The sequence below is a fragment of the Bos grunniens genome, chromosome 11 (assembly GCF_055505025.1).
Source record: "Bos grunniens cultivar Pamir isolate PY7600 chromosome 11, Bosgru_T2T1.0, whole genome shotgun sequence".
Classification (NCBI taxonomy): Eukaryota; Metazoa; Chordata; class Mammalia; order Artiodactyla; family Bovidae; genus Bos; species Bos grunniens.
The window spans coordinates 62953593-62975115 of NC_141175.1; the positions used below are offsets into that span (position 1 = coordinate 62953593).

Consider the following 21523-nt stretch of genomic DNA (forward strand, 5'->3'; position numbering starts at 1 on the left):
GCTTCAGAAGAGAACAGCTGACTGTTCAGGAGAACAGCCTGATAGAACTGGCAGTGCCTTCCAGCTGATTTCACCAATGGATGATAAAGAGCATTTGGGTGTTTATGTATTGGTTCACCTGCCTGCAAAATGTGATTACATGGGAAAAAGAACCAAGTCCTGACATTGAGTTGTTACTGTTTTAAATAATAGGCTCTTGTGAGTTGAACACTGAATACGGTGTGGAAATGTGATTTCAGTTCAACAGTGCAGGTGACTGCCTGGTCTCCCATGGAGGACAGGCCCACTCCCACCCACGTGGTGCCCCTACCACGTGAGTCTGCCCTCAGCCTCCTATCTGGGGACAGAGGCCACCCCCCTATAAGAAGGCAAGGAAACCTGGCCATAGTCATCTGGACCCAGATGCAGGGTTCCACCCTAGACGAACCAATCAGTGTCTGACTCTGCAACCCCACGGACTGCTGCATACCATGCTCCCCTGCCCTTCACTATTCTCCCGGAGCTTGCTCAAACTCACATCCGTCAAGTCAGTGATCCCATTGAACCATCTCATCCTATTGTCCCCTTCTCCTCCTGCCTTTAGTCTTTCCCAGCATCAGGGTCTTTTCTAACAGATCAGCTCTTCCCATCAGATGGCCAAAGTATTGGAGCTTCACCATCAGTTTTTCTAATGAATATTCAAGGTTGATTTCCTTTAGGATTGATCCTGTAGTCCAAGGGACTCTCAGGAGTCTTCTCCAGCACCATAGCTCAAAAGCATCAATTCTTCAGTGCTCTGCCTTTTTTATGGTCCAACTCACACCTATACATGACTACTGGAAAGACCAGAGCTTTGACCAGAGCTTTGACTACAGTTTACATGCCACACAATTCATTGTTTAAAGTCTACAACTGAATGGCTTTCGTGTAGTCATGGTGTTGTGAAACCATCTCCATGTTAGAAGTTTAATCATTCCAGAAATAAACTCCCTACCTATGGGCAGCCTCTCCCCCACTAACCCTCCCACCTTTGACAGCCACTGATCTGCTATGCAGATGACACCACCCTTATGGCAGAAAGTAAAGAGGAACTAAAAAGCCTCTTGATGAAAGTGAAAGCGGAGAGTGAAAAAGTGGGCTTAAAGCTGAACATTCAGAAAATGAACATCATGGCATCCGGTCCCATCACTTCATGGGAAATAGATGGGGAAACAGTGGAAACAGTGTCAAACTTTATTTTGGGGGGCTCCAAAATCACTGCAGATGGTGACTGCAGCCATGAAATCAAAAGATGCTTACTCCTTGGAAGGAAAGTTATGACCAACCTAGACAGCATATTCAAAAGCAGAGACATTACTTTGCCAACAAAGGTCCATCTAGTCAAGGCTATGGTTTTTCCTGTGGTCATGTATGGATGTGAGAGTTGGACTGTGAAGAAGGCTGAGCGCCGAAGAATTGATGCTTTTGAAGTGTGGTGTTGGAGAAGACTCTTGAGAGTCCCTTGGACTGCAGGGAGATCCAGCCAGTCCATTCTGAAGGAGGTCAGCCCTGGGATTTCTTTGGAAGGAATGATGCTAAAGCTGAAACTCCAGTCCTTTGGCCACCTCATGCGAAGAGTTGACTCATTGGAAAAGATTCTGATGCTGGGAGGGATTGGGGGCAGGAGGAGAAGGGGAGGACAGAGGATGAGATGGCTGGATGGCATCACTGACTCGATGGACGTGAGTCTGGGTGAAATCCGGGAGTTGGTGATGGACAGGGAGGCCTGGCGTGCTGCGATTCCTGGGGTTGCAAAGAGTCAGACACAACTGAGTGACTGATCTGATCTGATATCTGTCTGTAGATTTGCCTGTTTGTGTAATTCCTGTTACATTGCAACTAACTTGTTCCTAATCTCCAAATAATAACCAGGTAAGATTAAATGAAATGATACAGTAAGAGGCTGACTCAGCAGTGTCTGGTATGTAGGACACATACGATAAATGTTAGATGGTTTTAATTCCTACTTCACATGTCTAATTAAAGCTTCCCAGGTAGTGCAGTGGTAAAAGGATCTGCCTGGCAGTGCAAGAGACACGAGATGCGGGTTCAATCCCTGGGTCAGGAACATCCCCTGCAGTAGAAAATGGCAACCCACTCCAGTATTTTTGCTGGGAAATCCCATGGGCAGAGGATCCTGGTGGGCTACAGCCCATAGAGTCGCAGAGAGTCAGATACAACTGAGCACATACACACATCACATGTGTAATCACAAACTAGTTTCAGTGCATTCTGGTTGCTGTCACTACCAAGGAGATTAACATCACTGTTACCAGTGAAGTTATTATGGCTATAAATCTTTTTCTGAGGGATGTACTAAATTCTAAATGCAAAATTAAAGATGCCAACATCAATGACATTTGGGTCATTATGGTTACTCCTTTCCTAATTAGCAAAAGCCATCTTTTATTTTTTAAAGCAATTAAAAATGTAGGACACATACAATAAGTTGTTAGATTTTATTTTCCACTTCACATGTGTAATTCAGGCTTCCCTGATGGCTCAGATGATTAAGAATCTGCCTGCAATGCAGGAGACCCAGGTTTGATCCCTGAGTTGGAAAGATCCCCTGGAGAAGGGAACAGCAACACACTTCAGTATCTCTGCCTGGAAATCCAATGGACAGAGGAGCCTGGCGGGCTACAGTTCATGGAGTCACAAAGAGGCAGACACAACTGAGTGACTAATACTTTCACTTTATCCAGAATATTGCAATTTCAGCTGGCCATGTTTCTTGTATCTTTCTTGGTAACTTAGAAGAAAATGCATTTGGTTTTTGTATCGACTTTAAGTGCTATGCTGTTTCTTCACCTGTTTGCTACTGGCTAGATACAGGGTGTGCTTTCCTTGAGGGGCTCTTGAGAACTGGCCATGGCTTCGTGTTCCTTTTTTTTTTCACCCCAACTGGTTACCAGAAGGCCACACTCCCTGGACAACCCTTCTGTTTCCACTTCAGTCTTTATTCTCACTAACTTCCCAGAGGGAATGGGTCTGTGCATGAAGCCTGACCTACCAGGCTTCAGAAAATCTCCATTATCTTGGAATGTATTTTCCGGTTGCTTTGTTTGAGCTTAGGTGTAATTGTGACTCACCGCACCGAGGAGGGGAGGATGAGGACAAAAGTCTGGTGGAGCAGACAAGAAAACAGAAGACGCCACAGGCTTTCAGAGAAAGGGATTTTTTTAAAAATTAAAATTCATAAATATGAAAAATAGTAAACCGACCTGTACCATGTCAGGTTCTAGAAAGAGTTGCCATCTGCTAAGAGCATTGTTTGTTAATCACAGTTGATTACCTTCGATATCTTATTTGTACACAGAAGCATGCTTTTTATTATTTCTCTTATGATCAAAGTAGAGGTTAGAATTAAGACCCATTCTGAGCAATCTGTTTATTTCAGTGCAATTTAAGATTATAAGAAGACACTCTTTGCAAATAGTGAAATACAGTTTTTCACAAAGTTTGAATCTGTAGCAGTCCGTGGAACAATGTATCAATATACTTTCTACATCAAGTGTAATTAGTAAAGCTCTACATTTTGTGATATAAAGTGATCCTATTGTAAGCTGAAAACTCATATTCAGCACTGGATGGTGTCCAATGTTTAATTCCTGTGATTCAGTCTGAGTTTCTGACTGAGATCACTCTCTGGCCTTGCACGTTTCTCCTGGGACCCATAAAATATGGAACTAACTTAATTTCATGACTGTACTATTTCTGCTTCCTTTCCTGGAAAAGGAATCATTCAGATCAGCTTTCAAACTGCCTTACAGACGACAACTTTGAAATATTTTAAAAGGAGCTCCTCTATTCTAGAACTGCTCTAATACAGTAGTCACTACTCACATGTGGATATTGAAAGACTGAACTGTAGTTATTCCAAACTGGGATATATTGTAAGTATAAAATATACACCAGATTTTAAAGACATATGAAAATAACTTGTTTCTTAGAGACAGCTAAAAAAATAGAAAAGTTCTGGCAGGATTGACCAAGAGGAGAAAGATGACATGTATATAAATAATCTCATTAATAAACAGGAGACATATAAGAGATAGGGGCTTCCCAGGTGGCACAGTTGGTAGAGAACCTGCCTGCCAATGCAGAAGACATCCCGGAGGAGGAAATGGCAACCTGCTCCAGTATTCTTGCCTGGGAAATCCCACGGACAGAGGAGCCTAGCAGGCTACTGTCCGTGGTGTTGCAAAAAGTCAGACACAACTGAGGTACTGGGCAGGCACACATATAACAGATTCAGTAAAATTTTAAAAGATAGACTAATATAAACAATTATGTGAAATGATTTTGAAACTTTGGAGATAGAACTAATTTCTTTAAAACTTGAAATTTACTCAATATACTGTTAGCCTATGATGATTGTGTAGAATTTAAAAGCTTGAAAAATCCTGTAACTGGAATAGAAATTGAAATGGTGCTTAAAATCTGAGTTCTCAAGAAGAAAACACAAAGTCCAAATGGGTTTGCAGTCATGTTCCATCAAATGTTCAAGTAATAACTGTCCCAATTTGATAGGTTCACTCAGGCAATAAGAAATATTCTCCAAATTATTCTAGGAGACCAGCATAAGCCCTGATAAGCTTTTCTCTTCCCTGAAATGGCAGCATACCATTTAAGCAAACTTCCCCCATTGTTTTATTTCCTAACTTAAAATATATCTTGGAGGTGGTGGTTCAGTTGCTAAAGTTGTAGAAGTCATTCTTTATTACTACGAAGCATCTGTCTTTTTTAACTGTGGTGAAATATACATAAAATTGACCTTAAACATTTTCAAGTGTGAAGTTCAGTAGCATCAAGTATATTCACATTGTTGTACAACCTCCAGGGCTTTTTCATCTTGCAAAACTATAAGTGTATCTGTCAATCAGAACTCCTGACGTCCCCTCCCCCAGCCCCTGACGCCCACCATCTACTTTCTGTCTCTGAGTTTGACACCTCTGGGGACCCAGTATTTGTCCTTTTTCATCTGACTGACTTCACTCAGCATAGTGCCTCAAGGTTCTTCTGTGTTGTAGCATACATCAGAATTTCCTTGCTTTTTAAGGCTGCATGATATTCCATTCTGTGGATAGACTCCATTTTGTGTATACATTTCTCCATCCATGGACCTGTCTCCACATTTGGCTATTATGAACAATGTTGGGAATGAAGATGGGTGTACAGATAGCTCCAACTCTTCAGATGTCTGCTTTCAGTTTTTTTGGATATATACTCAGGAATGCGACTGCTGGATCATATAGTAGTTCCATTTTTAGTTTTCTTGAGCTTTCATACCCTTTACCACAGTGGCTGCAGCAACTTACACTCCCACCAAAAGAGCACAACGGCCTCAATTTCTCCACCAAAACAACATCTTGGTCAACACATGTTGACAGCAGCATCACCCTGGACAGGTTTCCCTGGTGGCTCAGACAGTAAAGAATCCACCTGCAATGCAGGAGACCTCAGTTTGATCCCTGGGTGGGGAAGATTCCCTGGAGAAGGGAATGGCAACCCACTCCAGTAGTCTTACCTGGAGAAACCCATGGACAGAGGAGCCTGGTGGATTACAGTCCATGGGTTTGCAGAGTTGGACACCACTGAGCAACTAATGCTTTCACTTCACTTTCCTCCTGGACAATAAGGTGGTTCTGATTTGTATTTCCCTAATGACTAGTTCAAGCTGGTTTTAGAAAAGGCAGAGGAACCAGAGATCAAATTGCCAACATCCACTGGATCATGGAAAAAGCAAGAGAGTTCCAGAAAAAAACATCTATTTCTGCTTTATTGACTATGCCAAAGCCTTGGACTGTGTGGATCATCACTATTGTGATCCACAATAAACTGTGGAAAATTCTGAAAGAGATGGGAATACCAGACCACCTGACCTGCCTCTTGAGAAACCTATATGCAGGTCAGGAAGCAACAGTTAGAACTGGACATGGAACAACAGACTGGTTCCAAGTAGGAAAAGGAGTACGTCAAGGCTGTATATTGTCACTCTGCTTATTTAACTTATATGCAGAATACATCATGAGAAACGCTGGGCTGGAAGAAGCACAAGCTGGAATCAAGATTGCTGGGAGAAATATCAATAGCATCAGATATGCAAATGATACCACCCTTATGGCAGAAAGTGAAGAGGAACTAAAAAGCCTCTTGATGAAAGTGAAAGAGGAGAGTGAAGAAGTTGGCTTAAAGCTCAACATTAAGAAAACTAAGATCATGGCATCTGATCCCATCACTTCATGGGAAATAGATGGGGAAACAGTGGAAACAGTGTCAGACTTTATTTTGGGGGGGCTCCAAAATCACTGCAGATGGTGACTGCAGCCATGAAATTAAAAGACGCTTACTCCTTGGAAGGAAAGTTATGACCAACCTAGACAGCATATTCAAAAGCAGAGACATTACTTTGCCAACAAAGGTCCATCTAGTCAAGGCTATGGTTTTTCCTGTGGTCATGTATGGATGTGAGAGTTGGACTGTGAAGAAGGCTGAGCACCAAAGATTGATGCTTTTGAAGTGTGGTATTGGAGAAGACTCTTGAGAGTCCCTTGGACTGCAAGGAGATCCAACCAGTCTATTCTAAAGGAATCAGTCCTGGTGTTCTTTGGAAGGAATGATGCTAAAGCTGAAACTCCAGTCCTTTGGCCACCTCATGCGAAGAGTTGACTCACTGGAAAAGACTCTGATGCTGGGAGGGATTGGGGGTAGGAGGAAAAGGGGATGACAGAGGATGAGATGGCTGGATGGCATCACTGACTCGATGGACGTGAGTCTGAGTGAATTCCGGGAGCTGGTGTTGAGACAGGGAGGCCTGGTGTGCTGCAATTCATGGGGTCGCAGAGAGTCGGACACGACTGAGCAACTGAACTGAACTGAATGACTAGTGATGTGGAGCATATTTTCATGTGCTTATTGACTATTCTTTTTTTTTTTTCTTAACAGATGTGTTGTAAGTAGAAACTGTGATTATTTAATGTCCTGGTTAAACAAACTTTCTCAATTGCTCTTAAAAGCAAAACTGCATTGGCCCTCCTGGTAAAACTGCTGTGGCCATTTCTGTACCACTGCCGCACGCCCGCTCTGCCCCACCCCATTCCTTCTTAAGGAGCAGCTTTACCCGCTGGGCTAACAGGGTTCTCTGGAGCCTTTCCTGAGGACCATCCTAGAATGGGGTCTGCAGCGCTGCTGAGACTCCAGGAGTGACCCCATCGCCAGGACCTGGTCAGAGTTGCGATGACTTCTCAGCACCGACACCGGCCACCTCCGCGGCCCACAGATTGGACTGTGGGGACGGCGGAGCACGAGGGAGGGTGAACCGGCCCCGAATCCAGAACCGGCTTGCTGCATGGGACCCCTAGTCCCCTGGCCAGTGTCCTCCACCGGCAGGGCGGGGCCTCGGTGCGCGGGGCGGGGCCTATCTGGAGGCGGGGTCGAGACTCGAAAGGGCGGTTCCGGGGGGCCGGGCTGGAGGTCCGCCAGTTCCGGGAGCGGGGCGGACCGGCCGGGGCCTAGGTGGAGGCGGGGGCCGACATCCGGGAGGGCGGTTCCGGGGGTGGGGCGCTTCTTGGTGGGCGTGGCCTTCGCGGCCCCGGCCCGCCCCTTCCTGCCCCGGCGCGCAGCGAGGAGGAGCGGCGACGGCTCGGCGGCAGCGACTAGAGCGGCGCGGGGACGCGGTGCTGGTTCGCGGGGCTGCGGAGATGCTGGGCGTGGCGTCAGGAATGACCAACAGGTAAGATTGCGCGGGTGGTGAGCTCGAGGCTAGAACCGGAGCCACAGCCACGTCGGCAGTGCTGCCGCCGGGGCGGCCCCTCCCTGCGGCGCGGGCGGACAGGCCTGCAGAGCCCGGGGCCCGAGTGGACCGCGACCCGGCCCGGCGCTCCTAGCCCTGCTCGGGTCGCAGGAGGCGTCCGTGAGGGCGGGGACGGCTCAAGGCTAGAGATTTACCGGGTTAGAAATGGAACAGACCTTAAAGGATATTTACTCATTCATTAAATGTAAAATGAGTCTGATCTCAACGTGTATAACGCATGCTTCATGAAAATAGCGTTTTCCTAACAAATAATTCAGTGCGACGACAGCCGTGCTTGTACATTTTGCAAATCTCCTAAATGTGTGCACTTCCCTGCCTGTTCTGCCTTCAGTCGGCTGCGGCTCGTTTTGCTTGAAATCCGAAGAAAACCCTCTCCTACGCAGAGATGCGGTTGGAAGAGGGAGCTTTCCACGTAGTTGCGGTATTTTCTGTTATTACTCCAAAACTGGGTAACTTAACGTTTCTTAAACGTGAATTCGCTGTGGAGTCCTCAGTCTTACCGGGAGCTTTTCACTCGCGGTGACGCTGAAGTTCTCCGCGGGCCCTGAGGTTCAAAGGGGCTTGCTCCTGATTTTAACAGGCATGTTCTTCCTTAGGAAGTGTTGATTCACTGAGTTAGGCAGACCTTCCAAATGTTGACACATCTCTTTATACAGTGTCACTAAGTAACATTTGTTAATATCACTTCTCATCCTCCTTAGATCTTTAGGTTTGAAACTGTCTCTCAAGCTCCAGGCAGTGGAAAGTTTCCCAACATTCTCATTCTCAGTTGGAAGCTTGATTTTTATTATTGGTAGGAAACTCTTGTCAATTGTTTTCTTCAAATAACAGACTCGCTTTGTTTAGTTTCAAGAAATGTCTGCCAAATGCTAGTCTAAAAACCATAGTTTGTTATTCTTTCTGGTAAAAACGGTAGACCATGAAAAAAAAGCGTCTGATTGAGTGGTCCCTGCGTCACCCTCTTGCTTGACCTGCAGACAATTGTCTTACTGTGGTGAGCGGCCCAAGTGCTTCATTCATCACAAGAAACAGAACAGAAGGTCAGAGGTCAAGATTTAATAACATCAATAATTGGTACTGCTTCATTAAGGACAATTTTTTGTTTCTAGAAAAATTTACTGAAAATTCAGTTCAGTTCAGTTCAGTCACTCAGTCGTGTCCGACTCTTTGCGACCCCATGAATCGCAGCATGCCAGGCCTCCCTGTCCATCACCAACTCCCGGAGTTCACCCAGACTCACGTCCATCAAGTCAGTGATGCCATCCAGCCATCTCATCCTCTGTCGTCCCCTTCTCCTCCTGCCCCCAATCCCTCCCAGCATCAGAGTCTTTTCCAATGAGTCAACTCTTCGCATGAGGTGGCCAAAGGACTGGAGTTTCAGCTTTAGCATCAGTCCTTCCAACGAACACCCAGAGCTGATCTCCTTCAGAATGGACTGGTTGGATCTCCCTGCAGTCCAAGGGACTCTCAAGAGTCTTCTCCAACACCACAGTTCAAAAGCATCAATTCCTTGGCACTCAGCCTTCTTCACAGTCCAACTCTCACATCCATACATGACCACAGGAAAAACCATAGCCTTGACTAGATGGACCTTTGTTGGCAAAGTAATGTCTCTGCTTTTGAATATGCTGTCTAGGTTGGTCATAACTTTCCTTCCAAGGAGTAAGCGTCTTTTGATTTCATGGCTGCAGTCACCATCTGCAGTGATTTTGGAGCCCAGAAAAATAAAGTCTGACACTGTTTCCACTGTTTCCCCATCTATTTCCCACGAAGTGATGGGACCAGATGCCATGATCTTCGTTTTCTGAATGTTGAGCTTTAAGCCAACTTTTTCACTCTCCTCTTTCACTCATCAAGAGGCTTTTGAGTTCCTCTTCACCTTCTGCCATAAGGATGGTGTCATCTGCATATCTGAGGTTATTGATATTTCTCCCAGCAATCTTGATTCCAGCTTGTGTTTCTTCAATACAAAATTTAACATATATGTAAGGTATGAAGAATGACAATACAATGGATACATTATGACTTGAGTATAACCATCTCCCTTTATTTTCTTTGGCTGCACCACATAGCCTGTAGGATCTTAGTTCTGCAATCAGGGATTGAACCTGCACCCCTGCGTCCCTGCATTGAGAATGCAGAGTTTTAACCACTGGACCACCAGGGAAGTCCCTAAGCAGGTCCTTTTAAGAGCTTTGCTTATATTCTGATCCCATCACATTGCTATCCTAAATTTTCCTTTAGCAGTCCCTTACTTTTTCCTTTTTTTTTTAGTACCAAATACATTTGTAGTGTTGTGTGACCATCACCAGTATCTATCTCCAGAACCCTTTTTTCTTGCAAAACTGAAAATACTCATTAAACAACTTACCATTTCCCTCTCCCTCCAGCCCCTCATCACCCTCGTTGTATTTTCTGTCTCTGATTTTGACAATTCCAAGGACCTCGTGTAAATGGAATCATCCTGTCTTTGCTTTTTGTGACTGGCTTATTTCACACAGCATATCATCCTCAGTGTTCATCCATTTTGTATTGTGTGTCAAAATTTCCTTTCTTTTTAAGATTGATTTTATGTTTCCAATCTTGTATAAACATACCAGATTCCATTGTATGTTTATACTATTTATTTGGTTATTCATTCATCCTCCAGTGGACACTTGGGTTGTTTCCACCTTTTGGTTATTGTGAATGGTGCTGCTTTGAAAATGGGTGTACGTTTTTTATTTGAAACTTTTATTGAGATAATTGTATTGCGGAGGGGGGTGGGCGGTGGCGGGGGACATTCCGTGGTGGCTCAGCAGTAAAGAATCCTCCTGCAATGCAGGAGATACGAGTTTGATCTCTTAGCCATGAAGATCCCCTGGGGAAGGAAATGATAACCCATTCCAGTATTCTCACCTGGGAAATGCCATGGACAGAGGAGCTTGGTGGACTACAGTCCAGGAGGTCCCAAAGGAGTTGAACATGACTTAGCAACTAAAGAACAACAGTTTTTTTATTTTATTAATTTTTTATGTATTCATTTATTTATGGCTGATTTCATGTGGCACACAGGATCTTAGTTCCCCAACCAAGGATCACACCTCTGCGGTGGAAGCGGGAGCTTCTTGGCATTATTATGAAAACGGTTTTGATCCCCAGGCTTCTTAAAAAGGTCTTGGGAACCTTCTAGGGTTTCCAGACCATCCTTTGAGAACCACTGTTAACACCATCTGAAATCAGGAAGGAAGTAGCGATTCTTGGAATATTTAAAAAGAAGTATCTACGAAGAATTCTCTTAGAAATGAGTGTCGAGTGCTTGTTGTAGTGAGTGCTTTCTGTTTGGGAGGAGTTTTAGTGGGACTTGAAGAACCGCTATGGGAAAAGCAGCTTTTGCCTTGAAGGATTTTTCTGGGGCACAATGCCAGCGTATCATGAAGGGGTGATGCCCTGGTGGGGTTTCTTCTAGATCTTCACTGCCCTGTGCCTGTTTGTGTGTGAGGAAACCATGCTCTTAGTTTAACTAGTGAGAAGTTGGCAGTAGGGAAGATGGCTCTGTCAGGATGTCGTGTGCCCTGCAGGCTTAGGATGTGAGGACCACGGTCATCACCCCTCTTTCATTTGGGATGGCCTTGAACTAGTTCCTGGACGATCTTTCTCCTGCTGAACGTGGGTGGCTTTCCCTTTCCTCCCCAAAGTGGGGAGTATCTTCCTGCCCTCCTGAGGCCCCAGGGGCTACAGGTTGGGGGAGGCGGATCCAGGCTGATGATGGAAGCTCCGAGCTTTCCCCCAGAAGCCTCTGTGTTCAGTAATCCTGTGTCTGTTCCTCAGACGATCGTTTAAGTAAACCTCAGTGTAGGTCGTGTTCTCAGGTAGGGCTGCACTTAAATAGAAGGAGAAGCATCTCAAACCATTTGTCGATTTTACATTTCTCCTAATTGTGCTCTAAGCTGTGGTTTCCCACCCACAGGAATGTCCTCTACATTACACACTGGCCTGTGGCCAGGTTGTTTTCCTAAAGCTTTAAGTTATTTGAGAAACACGAGCTGGGGTGCCCATTGCCACATCCATGGACCCTCCAGCAGCCTTAAGCCTCATGAGATGTCCCCTCCTCTCTTGTTTTGTCAGGTGTTTCCACACAGGAGCTCATGGAAGGGGGTTCATTTTCCTGCATCTTTTTCATGTCGGAGCTTATTTGCCTTGGCGAGTCCACAGTGACTTTTGACGTGCAGGTTGGGAGGCTGCAGACACGGCGGGCTGTGCATAGTGTGTCCTGTGGGAGGAAGCAGAGGGTGGGGGGGCAAGCATGAATGCCCTTAGGGGAGCTTGGGGTGGGACACACCGGACTGAAGTAACTTGCCTGAGGTCAGGTAAGGTCCTACGCAGGTACAAGAAATGATATACACAGGTCCAGTGTATTCTTTACCCAGTTTCCCCATCGATAGCATTTTGCAAAGCTGTGGTACGTGATCCGAGTCGCAGTGTCAATGGCCATGCAGTCCCTGGGTCTCACTCAAATTTCCCAGCTGTACCTGCGGTCGTGGATCTGGGACACCCCACCCAGGTGAGATTTTGATGTATCCGAGCCACATTAACAGGATAACTCTGGATATTTCTGGATGATTATTCTGTGTCACCACAGAGCTGTTGTGTCACAGAGTTCCGGATGTCAGTCTCTTTCAAGTCGATTCCGTTTGTGAAGTGTGTCCTTGGGGACTTGCTGTTCCGAGGCCCATGTGCCAGTGATCATGGTACTTCCTCCCAGAGGCCAGGGTCTCCCCCCACCCCACACGCTGTGCTCACAGGGCCAGCCCGACAGTCCCTCCTGCTGGGGGGCTCCTCTTCTAGCACATCCGTTTGGGGACGAGTCTGAGCAGCTGCTTAGACAGATTGTAGGTTGCTTCTCTTGGGGAAGGGTGGTAGTGCTTATGCTGTGTTTCATGTGCTTGTTTTTGCTCCTGAGGCCGGGCGTGTTGCTGTCCGCATAGGCCCGCCTGGGGAGTGTGGGCGGCGGGCGTGTGGGCACGTGGACACGGTGGTGTCTGGGCCACTAGCGGGTCCTTGTCCTCCTCAATACGGAGGACTCAGCAGTGGGCTCTTAGGTGCCGGGTGGGTGCGGCCACAGAGATTCTAGGGGGATGGGACGTGGCCCCAGGTCTCGAGAATCTTTCAGTGTGTTGTCCTTCATGTCAGTTCCACGTTTTCCTGGAGCACCACGTTGGGCATGTCACCTCTCTTTTCAGAATGTTAGGAAGACTCCTGACTGCCTGTCAGATAAGGTCCGGACTCCCGCGCCTGGCACTCAGGCTGTTTGTCACCTTCTGGCTGGTCGTTGGCCCCCTCAGCCCCTTTCTCTGAAGGCACTCTGCACACCCCCAACCTCAGGGCCTCTGCTCACACGGCTGGAAAACCTTCCTCTCATTGTCTTCTCGGCCATTGGAGCAGAGTGGCTGCTTGGCCCTTGGATGCTGAGTTCCTGAAACATGGATTGAGGTTGTGCTGGAGTCTTAGGGCTCAGAGCTCATGTCCTTCCTCTTAGAACACTTTGACCTCCTTCGGGTGACTACCATCTCGTGTTTTATGTTGTAGTTACTTGTGTGTGCATGCTCAGTCACTTGAGTCATGTCCAACTCTTTGTGACCCTATGGACAGTCACCCACCAGGCTCCTCCGTCCATGGGATTCTTCAAGCAAGAATACTGGAGTGGGTTGCCCTGCCCTCCTCCAGGGGATCTTCCTGCCTCAGGGACTGAACCGGTGTCTCCTATGTCTTCTGCATCAGCAGACAGGCTCTTTACCACTGGTGCCACCTGGGAAGCCCCATAATTACTTGTGTCTGTATCTAATCTTTTCTGCCAAATCATAGTCTCTAGAAGTAAAGGAACATCTTCATCGGGTTTGTTAGATGTCCAAGGAAGAATGAATTGGATTTAGATGGGCTTCATTTCTCCTTTTCTTCAGTCGTCAGTGAATTGACGAGTCCACAGCCGGCTCTGCTGGATGCCTGTGACAAGCTTTCAATAAAGTCATAAGACTTGGGGTGAGAGGAGCTGGCCTGCACACGTGACTTAGCTGAACTCTGCAGTGTGACGTCCTGGTGGCAGAGACCTGGCATCTAGGGACCTCTGGAGAGAAATTCAGAGATGCTCAGCCATCCCTGTTAAATTATTTCTTCTCATGACTGGGCCGCCTTTTTGTAAACTTTCTTACTAATAACCACCTTTTATTAATAACCGGTGGTTACACAAGTACTTTAAGGTGTTAAACATCTATTTCACAAATCTTACATGGCTGCACTTCGAGGCAGGGCTTTTATGCCCACTTTACAGATGGAAACAGGATAGGAGACATCACAGGGTTGGGGTGAGATGAGCCGAGGTTGATGCCCAGCCTCGTCCCCTTCCTGCATCCCCTCCTGTTCAGATGAGGCCGAGGCTCCTGCTTCTCTTGGCTGTCAGGGTGTCCTCTTCATGTGGTAGGTAGTCGCACCCCAAGTGTGGTGGTCATGAGGGACTGCATTGTCTCACTGCCAGATGGTCCTTCCTTCTGAACCTAGAGATTGTAGATCTCACACTCGAGGCCCAGCTGGAGGATGTGTCAGGTCACCTTCTTCACTTGAACTTGGGGTGTATGTTTCATCTTGAGCACCTGACCCCTTTGCCTCCTGCTAGATGGGAGACCTGAGTTTGGAGAAGCACATTGTCCATGTCACACGTGAGCCCCGCTCCCCTGTTCCACAGTGACTCGATGGGGACCAGGCCCACCGTGAACCCTGAGCCCAGCCAGGCCAGGTCCAGGTGATGACCCTCAGGGGGAGGTGCCAGGGTTCTCGTGTCACCCTTGGAGGACAGCGGGGCAGGACGTGATGACGCCGTGGATCTTCCTCACATCTTTGGAACACGATGGTGAGAGATCGGTGCCACAGGACCCCCCACCCCAACCCATGCCTCGACGCCCTCGTGGAAAGCAGTTCTCAGCCTTGGGCTCCTGGAGGCAGATGCAGAAATAGATGAAGATGAGCCTGCTAATAAGCATGGGATTACAGAAGGGACCTCGGGCCTCTGATTTACAGTTTCCTTCCAGATTGCGTTTATTCTTCGGATGTTTGAATTTAGGTTAAAAACTGAGCCCGATTCCTCAGGCTTGAGTTGAATGCCTCTGTCTGATATTCTAATAGGAAATTTTAGAACAAAGTAAATATTCACTCACTACTTTCTAATTTTCTCATTGAGAGAGCGTGTGGGAAAGTGGTGTCTGGAACATCACCGTTTAGTTGGAGCCCACACCGGAATACACCACTTCCCTCGGGTGCTGACGCTCTGCGGCCAGAATTGCTGTCTCTTTGGCGTGCAGCGTGGGCTTGTCACAGTGGAACATGTGTGAGGGAATGGAGTGCGGTCTTCATTAGAATATTGAGCTGGGGTAACTCACCCAGCACACCAGCAGACTCTGTTTTCCAAGTGTGGGCGGTGATGTTTTTGTAACAGCCATGGATTCTTTGTAAACATAGCTGAGACTGGTTCTCTGTTTTCAAAAATGAGTCTGAGAAGGCTTTGGCTCTGACTAGAATCTGGAAGATTCTGTTAGCACTTAGCCCATTTCGGGCAACTGACTATACTTACATGTTTGAGGATAATGATGGAAAAAATATAAAAACTTTAGAAAATATATGTGTATAGGACACTAGGTTATCTGTCTCATAGGCCAGACCAGAATTGCAGTGATGTAACTTTAAACTGGGTGCGAGGCTAGTGTCTGAAATAATTTAATGCTGGTTCTGGACTTAATGTCCTTTTTTTTTTCTTCCAATTCTGGCCTACTCACACCAGGAAATGAAAGCACTTTTTGTCTTTGGGTATTTGCCAGATCTGCCCAGAGCTCAAGGCATCTGCAGATGTCTGCTGGAGGCAGTTTCTGGATGCTGTTAACAGAGTGTATAGCATGGGTACTTGTACACAGGCTATGAGACTTCTTCTCTGCTTCAGACCTGGGCCTCCCAGCACTGCTCAGGTGATTTCCCCTCTCCCAGTTTACTGGTGACAACAAAGGACAGCAGTGAAATGTGGAAAGTGATGCTTTAACTGTGTTACATAGCTGTCCATTGAATGTGACAAAAAAAAAGTTCCAGCTATTCCTCAAAATTTCAGAGGTCTCAGTTTTCCCACAGAGGTCATCTGGAGACCGTGAGACCAGACTTAAAAAGAAGCGTTTTCCCATCTTGAGCCCTTTTGACTTTTAAAATAAACACACACCCGCATCTCTTTCTAATGATGTGTTCAGTCATTGAGACACTTTCTATGAAGGAAGTTGTGGTGACAGTTTCTGGAATGTGGGGCTTCGGCAGATGCAGATTAAGTGGGTGATGGAGCTCCAGGGACACGAGGCTTGGGAACTTTTTAGCAGTCAAGCTTTCTTCTGCACTGTCAGGCTAATTGAGTTTCCCAGGAGGAAGCATTCCTGGAGATTAGCTGAACAAATGGAGGGATGAAAGTCAAAATCTGAGGTTGGGTCTGTTAGATGCATTTTGATAAAGAGCTTACATTCGAACAATGCAGCACTGTCCACAAAGGCTGCCGGTGCTGTGGAGTCCTGGTATGCCACGCCATGGACAGTGCGGAGCTCGCAGGAAGCTCTCAGGAAGTACTTGTCAAATGAATAAATGATGGTGTCATGTTTTATTTGGCATGTATTCTTTTTGGCTTAGTGAAACAGAGCTCTTTAAATGTTGCCATAAAGTCACTCCTGAATAAATACTAATAAAGATGGCTTCAGTCGGTGTTAAGATCAATTTGAAGGCTTATTTTAACTCCATGTGATTTCAGTAACTCCGTGCGGTGTTTCAGTATTCCCTCTCTTCCTGGGGTTAGCACAGGAACAGTTCTCCGACCTGAGGAGGTGCCACTCTGCACCAGTGAGGCTTCCAGGAGTAGGGGTGAAAATTTCCAGGTGAAACGTTAACAGTTTTTCCTGTGAACTTCTTCAGTTTCCATATTAATATTTAATTTCAGTACTGTTAATCAGAATTCCAGGTGGAGTCTTTTGGTGAAATTGGTAGAATTGTCTCGATGTTTCTTTCTTTGGAGGAATAAAGGGGCAAGGACAGCAGAGAGCTGCTTCCTGAAGGGAGGAAAGTGGGGGTGGGGGAGCCATGTTGTCGGTCTATACCCATCACGGTCATCACAGAGTCTGGGGTAACCGGGTTTTCAGGGGAAAAGAGGAGACATTCCTTAAAGTGCCATAAAACGGTGAGATCCTTTGTTAGCAGTTACGGGGAAAAGCCAGTTTATTGCCTTAGAGTCTCATTTTACATCAGCAGAAATTTCAGATGGATAATATTTAATAGCTACATATAAAATCCAGCCAGATAAACATGAAAATGTAATATAAATGTTTCTCAGATTCCTAGAATGAGAAGTACTTTTTAAATTCAGAAGTTTTAAGAACCAAAAGGAAAGGTTTATTGGAAGGAGAATAAATTTCTGAAAATTAAAAACAAAAAACAGATGGGGAAAAACATTTGCAACAAAACAAGATAGAAAGCATTAGTATTATGAATTGATCAGAATATGCGCACCTAGTATGTGTGTAGGGGAAAGAACATGGACGGAGAAAATGTAACAAAATAGAAACCGGGAAATAAAATTAATGTACAAAAGTACAAAACGTGTTGCAGCGTGATTAGTGATTCATCAAAGATGCATATTAAAATAGATACTATCAGTTTTACAGTATTAGCAGATCTTGTTAAAAACCTGGGTACCTTGTATCACTGATAAAGTTAGTAACATAGTTACCTTATATCACAGGTGTGAAGATATATGGGTAAAATTTGTTAGGAAAACAATTTGGCAGTATGTATCAAGTCTGAAATGATTTATAACTTGTAATTGAGAATTTCTCCTTCTGTAAATCAAACCCAAGAAAGTAATTCTAAATGAGAAGAGAATGTGACGCGAAACGCAGCCTTATTTGTACTACAGTTTGCCCTGCTGTTTAATTCAATTCTGACACTATCCACCTGGATTATACAAATGAACCCTGTCAGTTTCATATATATTATCCTCTTTCATCAAAATCAGAGAGTAGGTAGTTTCTGTAAGTTAAAGTTTCCAAGTTTGAAATGTAAAATGCTTCAAGAGATTGCCAGTGTCCAGGGCCCCAACTTTGTGTGTGTTTGAAAAAGAACTGGTTTATTTCTGTCAGTAAACACGATTTCTTAATGACTCATACAGAACAAAGGGCTGAATGTTTAATGAAATTGAGATGTAAAATACAAGATCTTACTGGTTCTGTTAATACTTCCCAGCAAAGAGGAGTAACCTCAGGCCATTAGACACCTCAGGAGGACATCTCACTGCAGCATTCCTGACCCCTACCAGCAGGGCAGGTAATCCAGATGCAGTGATTGCCCTTCCTGTCCTGGGACTGTGGGCTCCCTGCTGACAGCCCAGCAGAGCCCACTGGGTTTTCATGGTCCTCACCGCCTCTATTGTTCTGGCATTTCTCTCTCTCTCTCTCTCTCTTTTTTTTTTTTTTTTAAATGTAACAAACGGGCTTAGTCTATAGCAGGTAACTGAAGCGAACACCCTTTGACATCAGCTGTAAGGAGACTGTTAGGAACACATTTAACGGTAGGAAAATGAGATGGCAGCCGCCCTGCCAGGGTGCCTGACGCAGTGCTTGGGTCCCGCCCTTGGGGAGGCTGAGCTCAGTCTCCTATGGAAGCTATCCTGTGTGGTTTGGCCTCCACACCCAGACCGGCCTCAGCTCAGAGTCTGTGTAGGTGGAGACCCTGTAGTGATCCCGCCTTCGTGGCCATGATGGACGCCCTCCTGGACAATGTGGACATTGGTCCTGAGAGTTTCTAAGTGCCCCTGGCAGCTTCCAAGTGTCTGAGATACCCAGTGTGTGGTCCCCGGGGGCTCATGCACACAGTCAAAGAAGCTCCTTCCGATTTCTCAGTCTGTAAATATGAGTTGATTGTAATTGGCTGTGATCAGTATTAGCTTCTATTCCACAGGAAGTAAGAAAATAAAACTTTTCATCTTATGATTGACTATTAATAACTTCCCAACCATTATTCTCATTTTGCAGCAGAGTGTTGGTTTGTATTCAGTTAGACTTGACCTCCAGATTGTGAGAGGGTGTGGTGGTGCTAACCTCTGAGGAGGAATTCCACTCGACATTTAAAATCACTTTGTTTTTAACCTAGCCTGTCACCCTCCACCCTCAAGTACTGCGTCTGTGGAGTGGAGCTCATTCTGTGAAGCGCTTGCTGCAGGATCTGGAATCCCCTTCTGCACGTGCTTGTGAGCTGTGTGTGCATGTGTGTGTACGTGTGTGCATGCACATGTGTACATTGTGCATATGTATATCTGCATGTGTGTGTACATGTGTGTGTGTGTGCACGTGTGTGCATGAGTGCGCATGTGTGTACCTTGGTGAGAAATGGAATGTCTCCTGCCATATCAGTAAACAAGGATGTCACAGTCATCAGTGATGGCAACCATCACGGATGGTGAGCTGGTGAGCCCTGAGGGAACTCAGGAAGGAAGGAATACCTGCCATCCATCAGCCATCAGACTGCAGCCACTCTCCATGGTGAGCCCTGAGGACGCTCAGGACATGAACACAAAGGATAGGGACTTCCCTGGCTGCCCAGTGGTTAGGACTTCACCTTCCAAGAGGGGAGGGGAAGGATGGGGGTGGGTTCCATCTCTGGTCGGGGAGCCATGATCCCACATGCCTAGCAGCCAAAAAACCAAAACATAAACATAAAACAGGCACAATATTGTAACAAATTCAATAAAGACTTTGAAAAAAAGAGAGAGGAAGACACAGGATACTGGCCCCAGAGAGCGGAGGTAATGTCAAAGGAATGATTTCATTGAACCCAGACTCTTGCATCTTCCCATACACAGAAAATTGCTGAATTCTTTAACTTGGGACATCTGTTTTTCTTTAATTAACAATCATCTTCTGATGTTCAGACTACCTTCCCTTTGTTGCAAAAACTTCTATATAAGCTGGCTCCTCCTCTCACCTCCTCAGAGCAGTTCTCTCAGGGTCACTTGAGATGCTGTCCCCTTGGCTTGAAGTCCTAAAACTTCCCACAGAATAAAATGTAACTCTCAGCTTTTAGGTTGTAACTATGAGTTGATCAGCAATGACACAAACAGGCAAACATTTATAAATGGTTTGATACTATATCAGCCTTGAGAGCCATTATTCAGTGGTCATTTGTTCTCTAGACCTTCCTACCAGGGCCCCTTCCAGGTGCTTGGGATCCAGTAGAGAGATGGAGCCTGGTCCCCACCTCTCCTGCCGCCACACCTCAGGCTCACAACAGATGGTCCTTGAAGAGGTGGGGTGGGCAATGCCTCAGTGCCCTTCCTGGGCATGGCTTACCTCTGCCCCCAGTGAATAAATGCCAAGTCATGATGAGGTCCAGTCACCAGCGTCTGGATTGTGGAATCTGTCTCCTGACCACCCCCACCCACCACCTTCCTCCTAGCTCCCTGCCCCCACCTCACTCAGCTGTTCAAACCTCAGCTAGATTGGTCTCCATAAAGCCAGAGTCCCACCCTGTCCTCAAGCCCAGAGGCCTCTGTGGGTATCCCCTGACCCAAGAACAGCCCTGGTCTTCACAGCGACAGGGCACCCCCCCACCCTGTGTCCAGCCCTGTCCATGCCACTCTGGCCATGTTTGCGTCCCTGTAGTTCCTCCAGCTCACCAGCCAGGCCCCCAACCCAGAACCTCTCACCAGCTGTCACTCGGTCCAAGGTGACCACAGGGCCCACTCCACCACCCCTAGAGTCTTTCTCAGATGTGGCCTCCTTGGTGAAGCCTTTCCCATCCGTCCCGTCAATGGCTGTTACCTCCTCTCCCTGACCTCCTTCCCAGGAGGAGGCGTGGGTGACAGCGCTGCCAATGGCCCAGCTCTTGTCCTGACGGGCCTGACCCCTGGGGTCACGAGAAGGGATGGACAGAGGTCCACGTGGCCTCCAAGGAGAAGCCAGAGCTTCTGAAGGCCTGTGCTGGGCTGGAGCCCTGAGCTCTTCAGTCCCATCTGTCTCTACTCAGGGGTGCTTGTGACTGGATTGACCTCTGACCTCCTCCTAAAATGGGGAGGGGGCAGGGTGCAACCTGTCAAAGAATGACATAGCCTGAGGAGGTAACATAAACTGATTAGAACCCAGAGGGTCCAAGATGGCAGACGAGTTGACTTCCACTAGACCTTGAGCCTCAGTGTACGCTCATTGTAACACCTGAACAAGCTAAATGACACACCCAGGCACCATGATAGTTCTCAGGACGACCTTCAAAGACCAAAAGGGGGCAGTGGTCCAACCCCTGGAAATCCCCAACCCTTCCCCAAAATAGTTGAAATAATCCTCCCGATCATTAGCCTATGAAACTACCCAGCCCATGAAAACTAACCACACCACATTTTGGGGCCACTCTCACCTTCTGCACTCTATCTGTGGAGTGTGTTTCTAAATGAATCCTTTTCTTACCTAGACTTTGTCTCTCACTGAATTCTCTCTGCGAGGAGACATCTAGAACCTGAGCTTCATTAAGTGTCAAAATGAGGTGTGTGATCCCAGTTAAAAGACCACAGATTCAAGCCCCAGTCAGGGTTTAGGTTGGGCTGGACTCCCAGCTAAGTATGTTTGAGCCCCAGTCTGAGGGGCATGGTTTCACTTTCAG

At 46.5% G+C, this 21523-nt stretch overlaps 1 protein-coding gene across 2 annotated transcripts in view; it reads left to right on the forward strand.

The window, feature by feature from the left end:
- Positions 1–7639: 7639 nt before the first annotated feature.
- The window catches only part of LIMS1 (LIM zinc finger domain containing 1), an 82803-nt gene continuing 68919 nt past the window's right edge, over positions 7640–21523 (forward strand). For both annotated transcript variants that reach the window (XM_086326719.1, XM_086326720.1), the window contains exon 1: positions 7640–7753. In XM_086326719.1, coding sequence (XP_086182845.1) covers positions 7722–7753 — 32 coding nt within the window. In that variant the 5' untranslated portion in view covers positions 7640–7721. The remainder of the gene's footprint in view (positions 7754–21523) is intronic.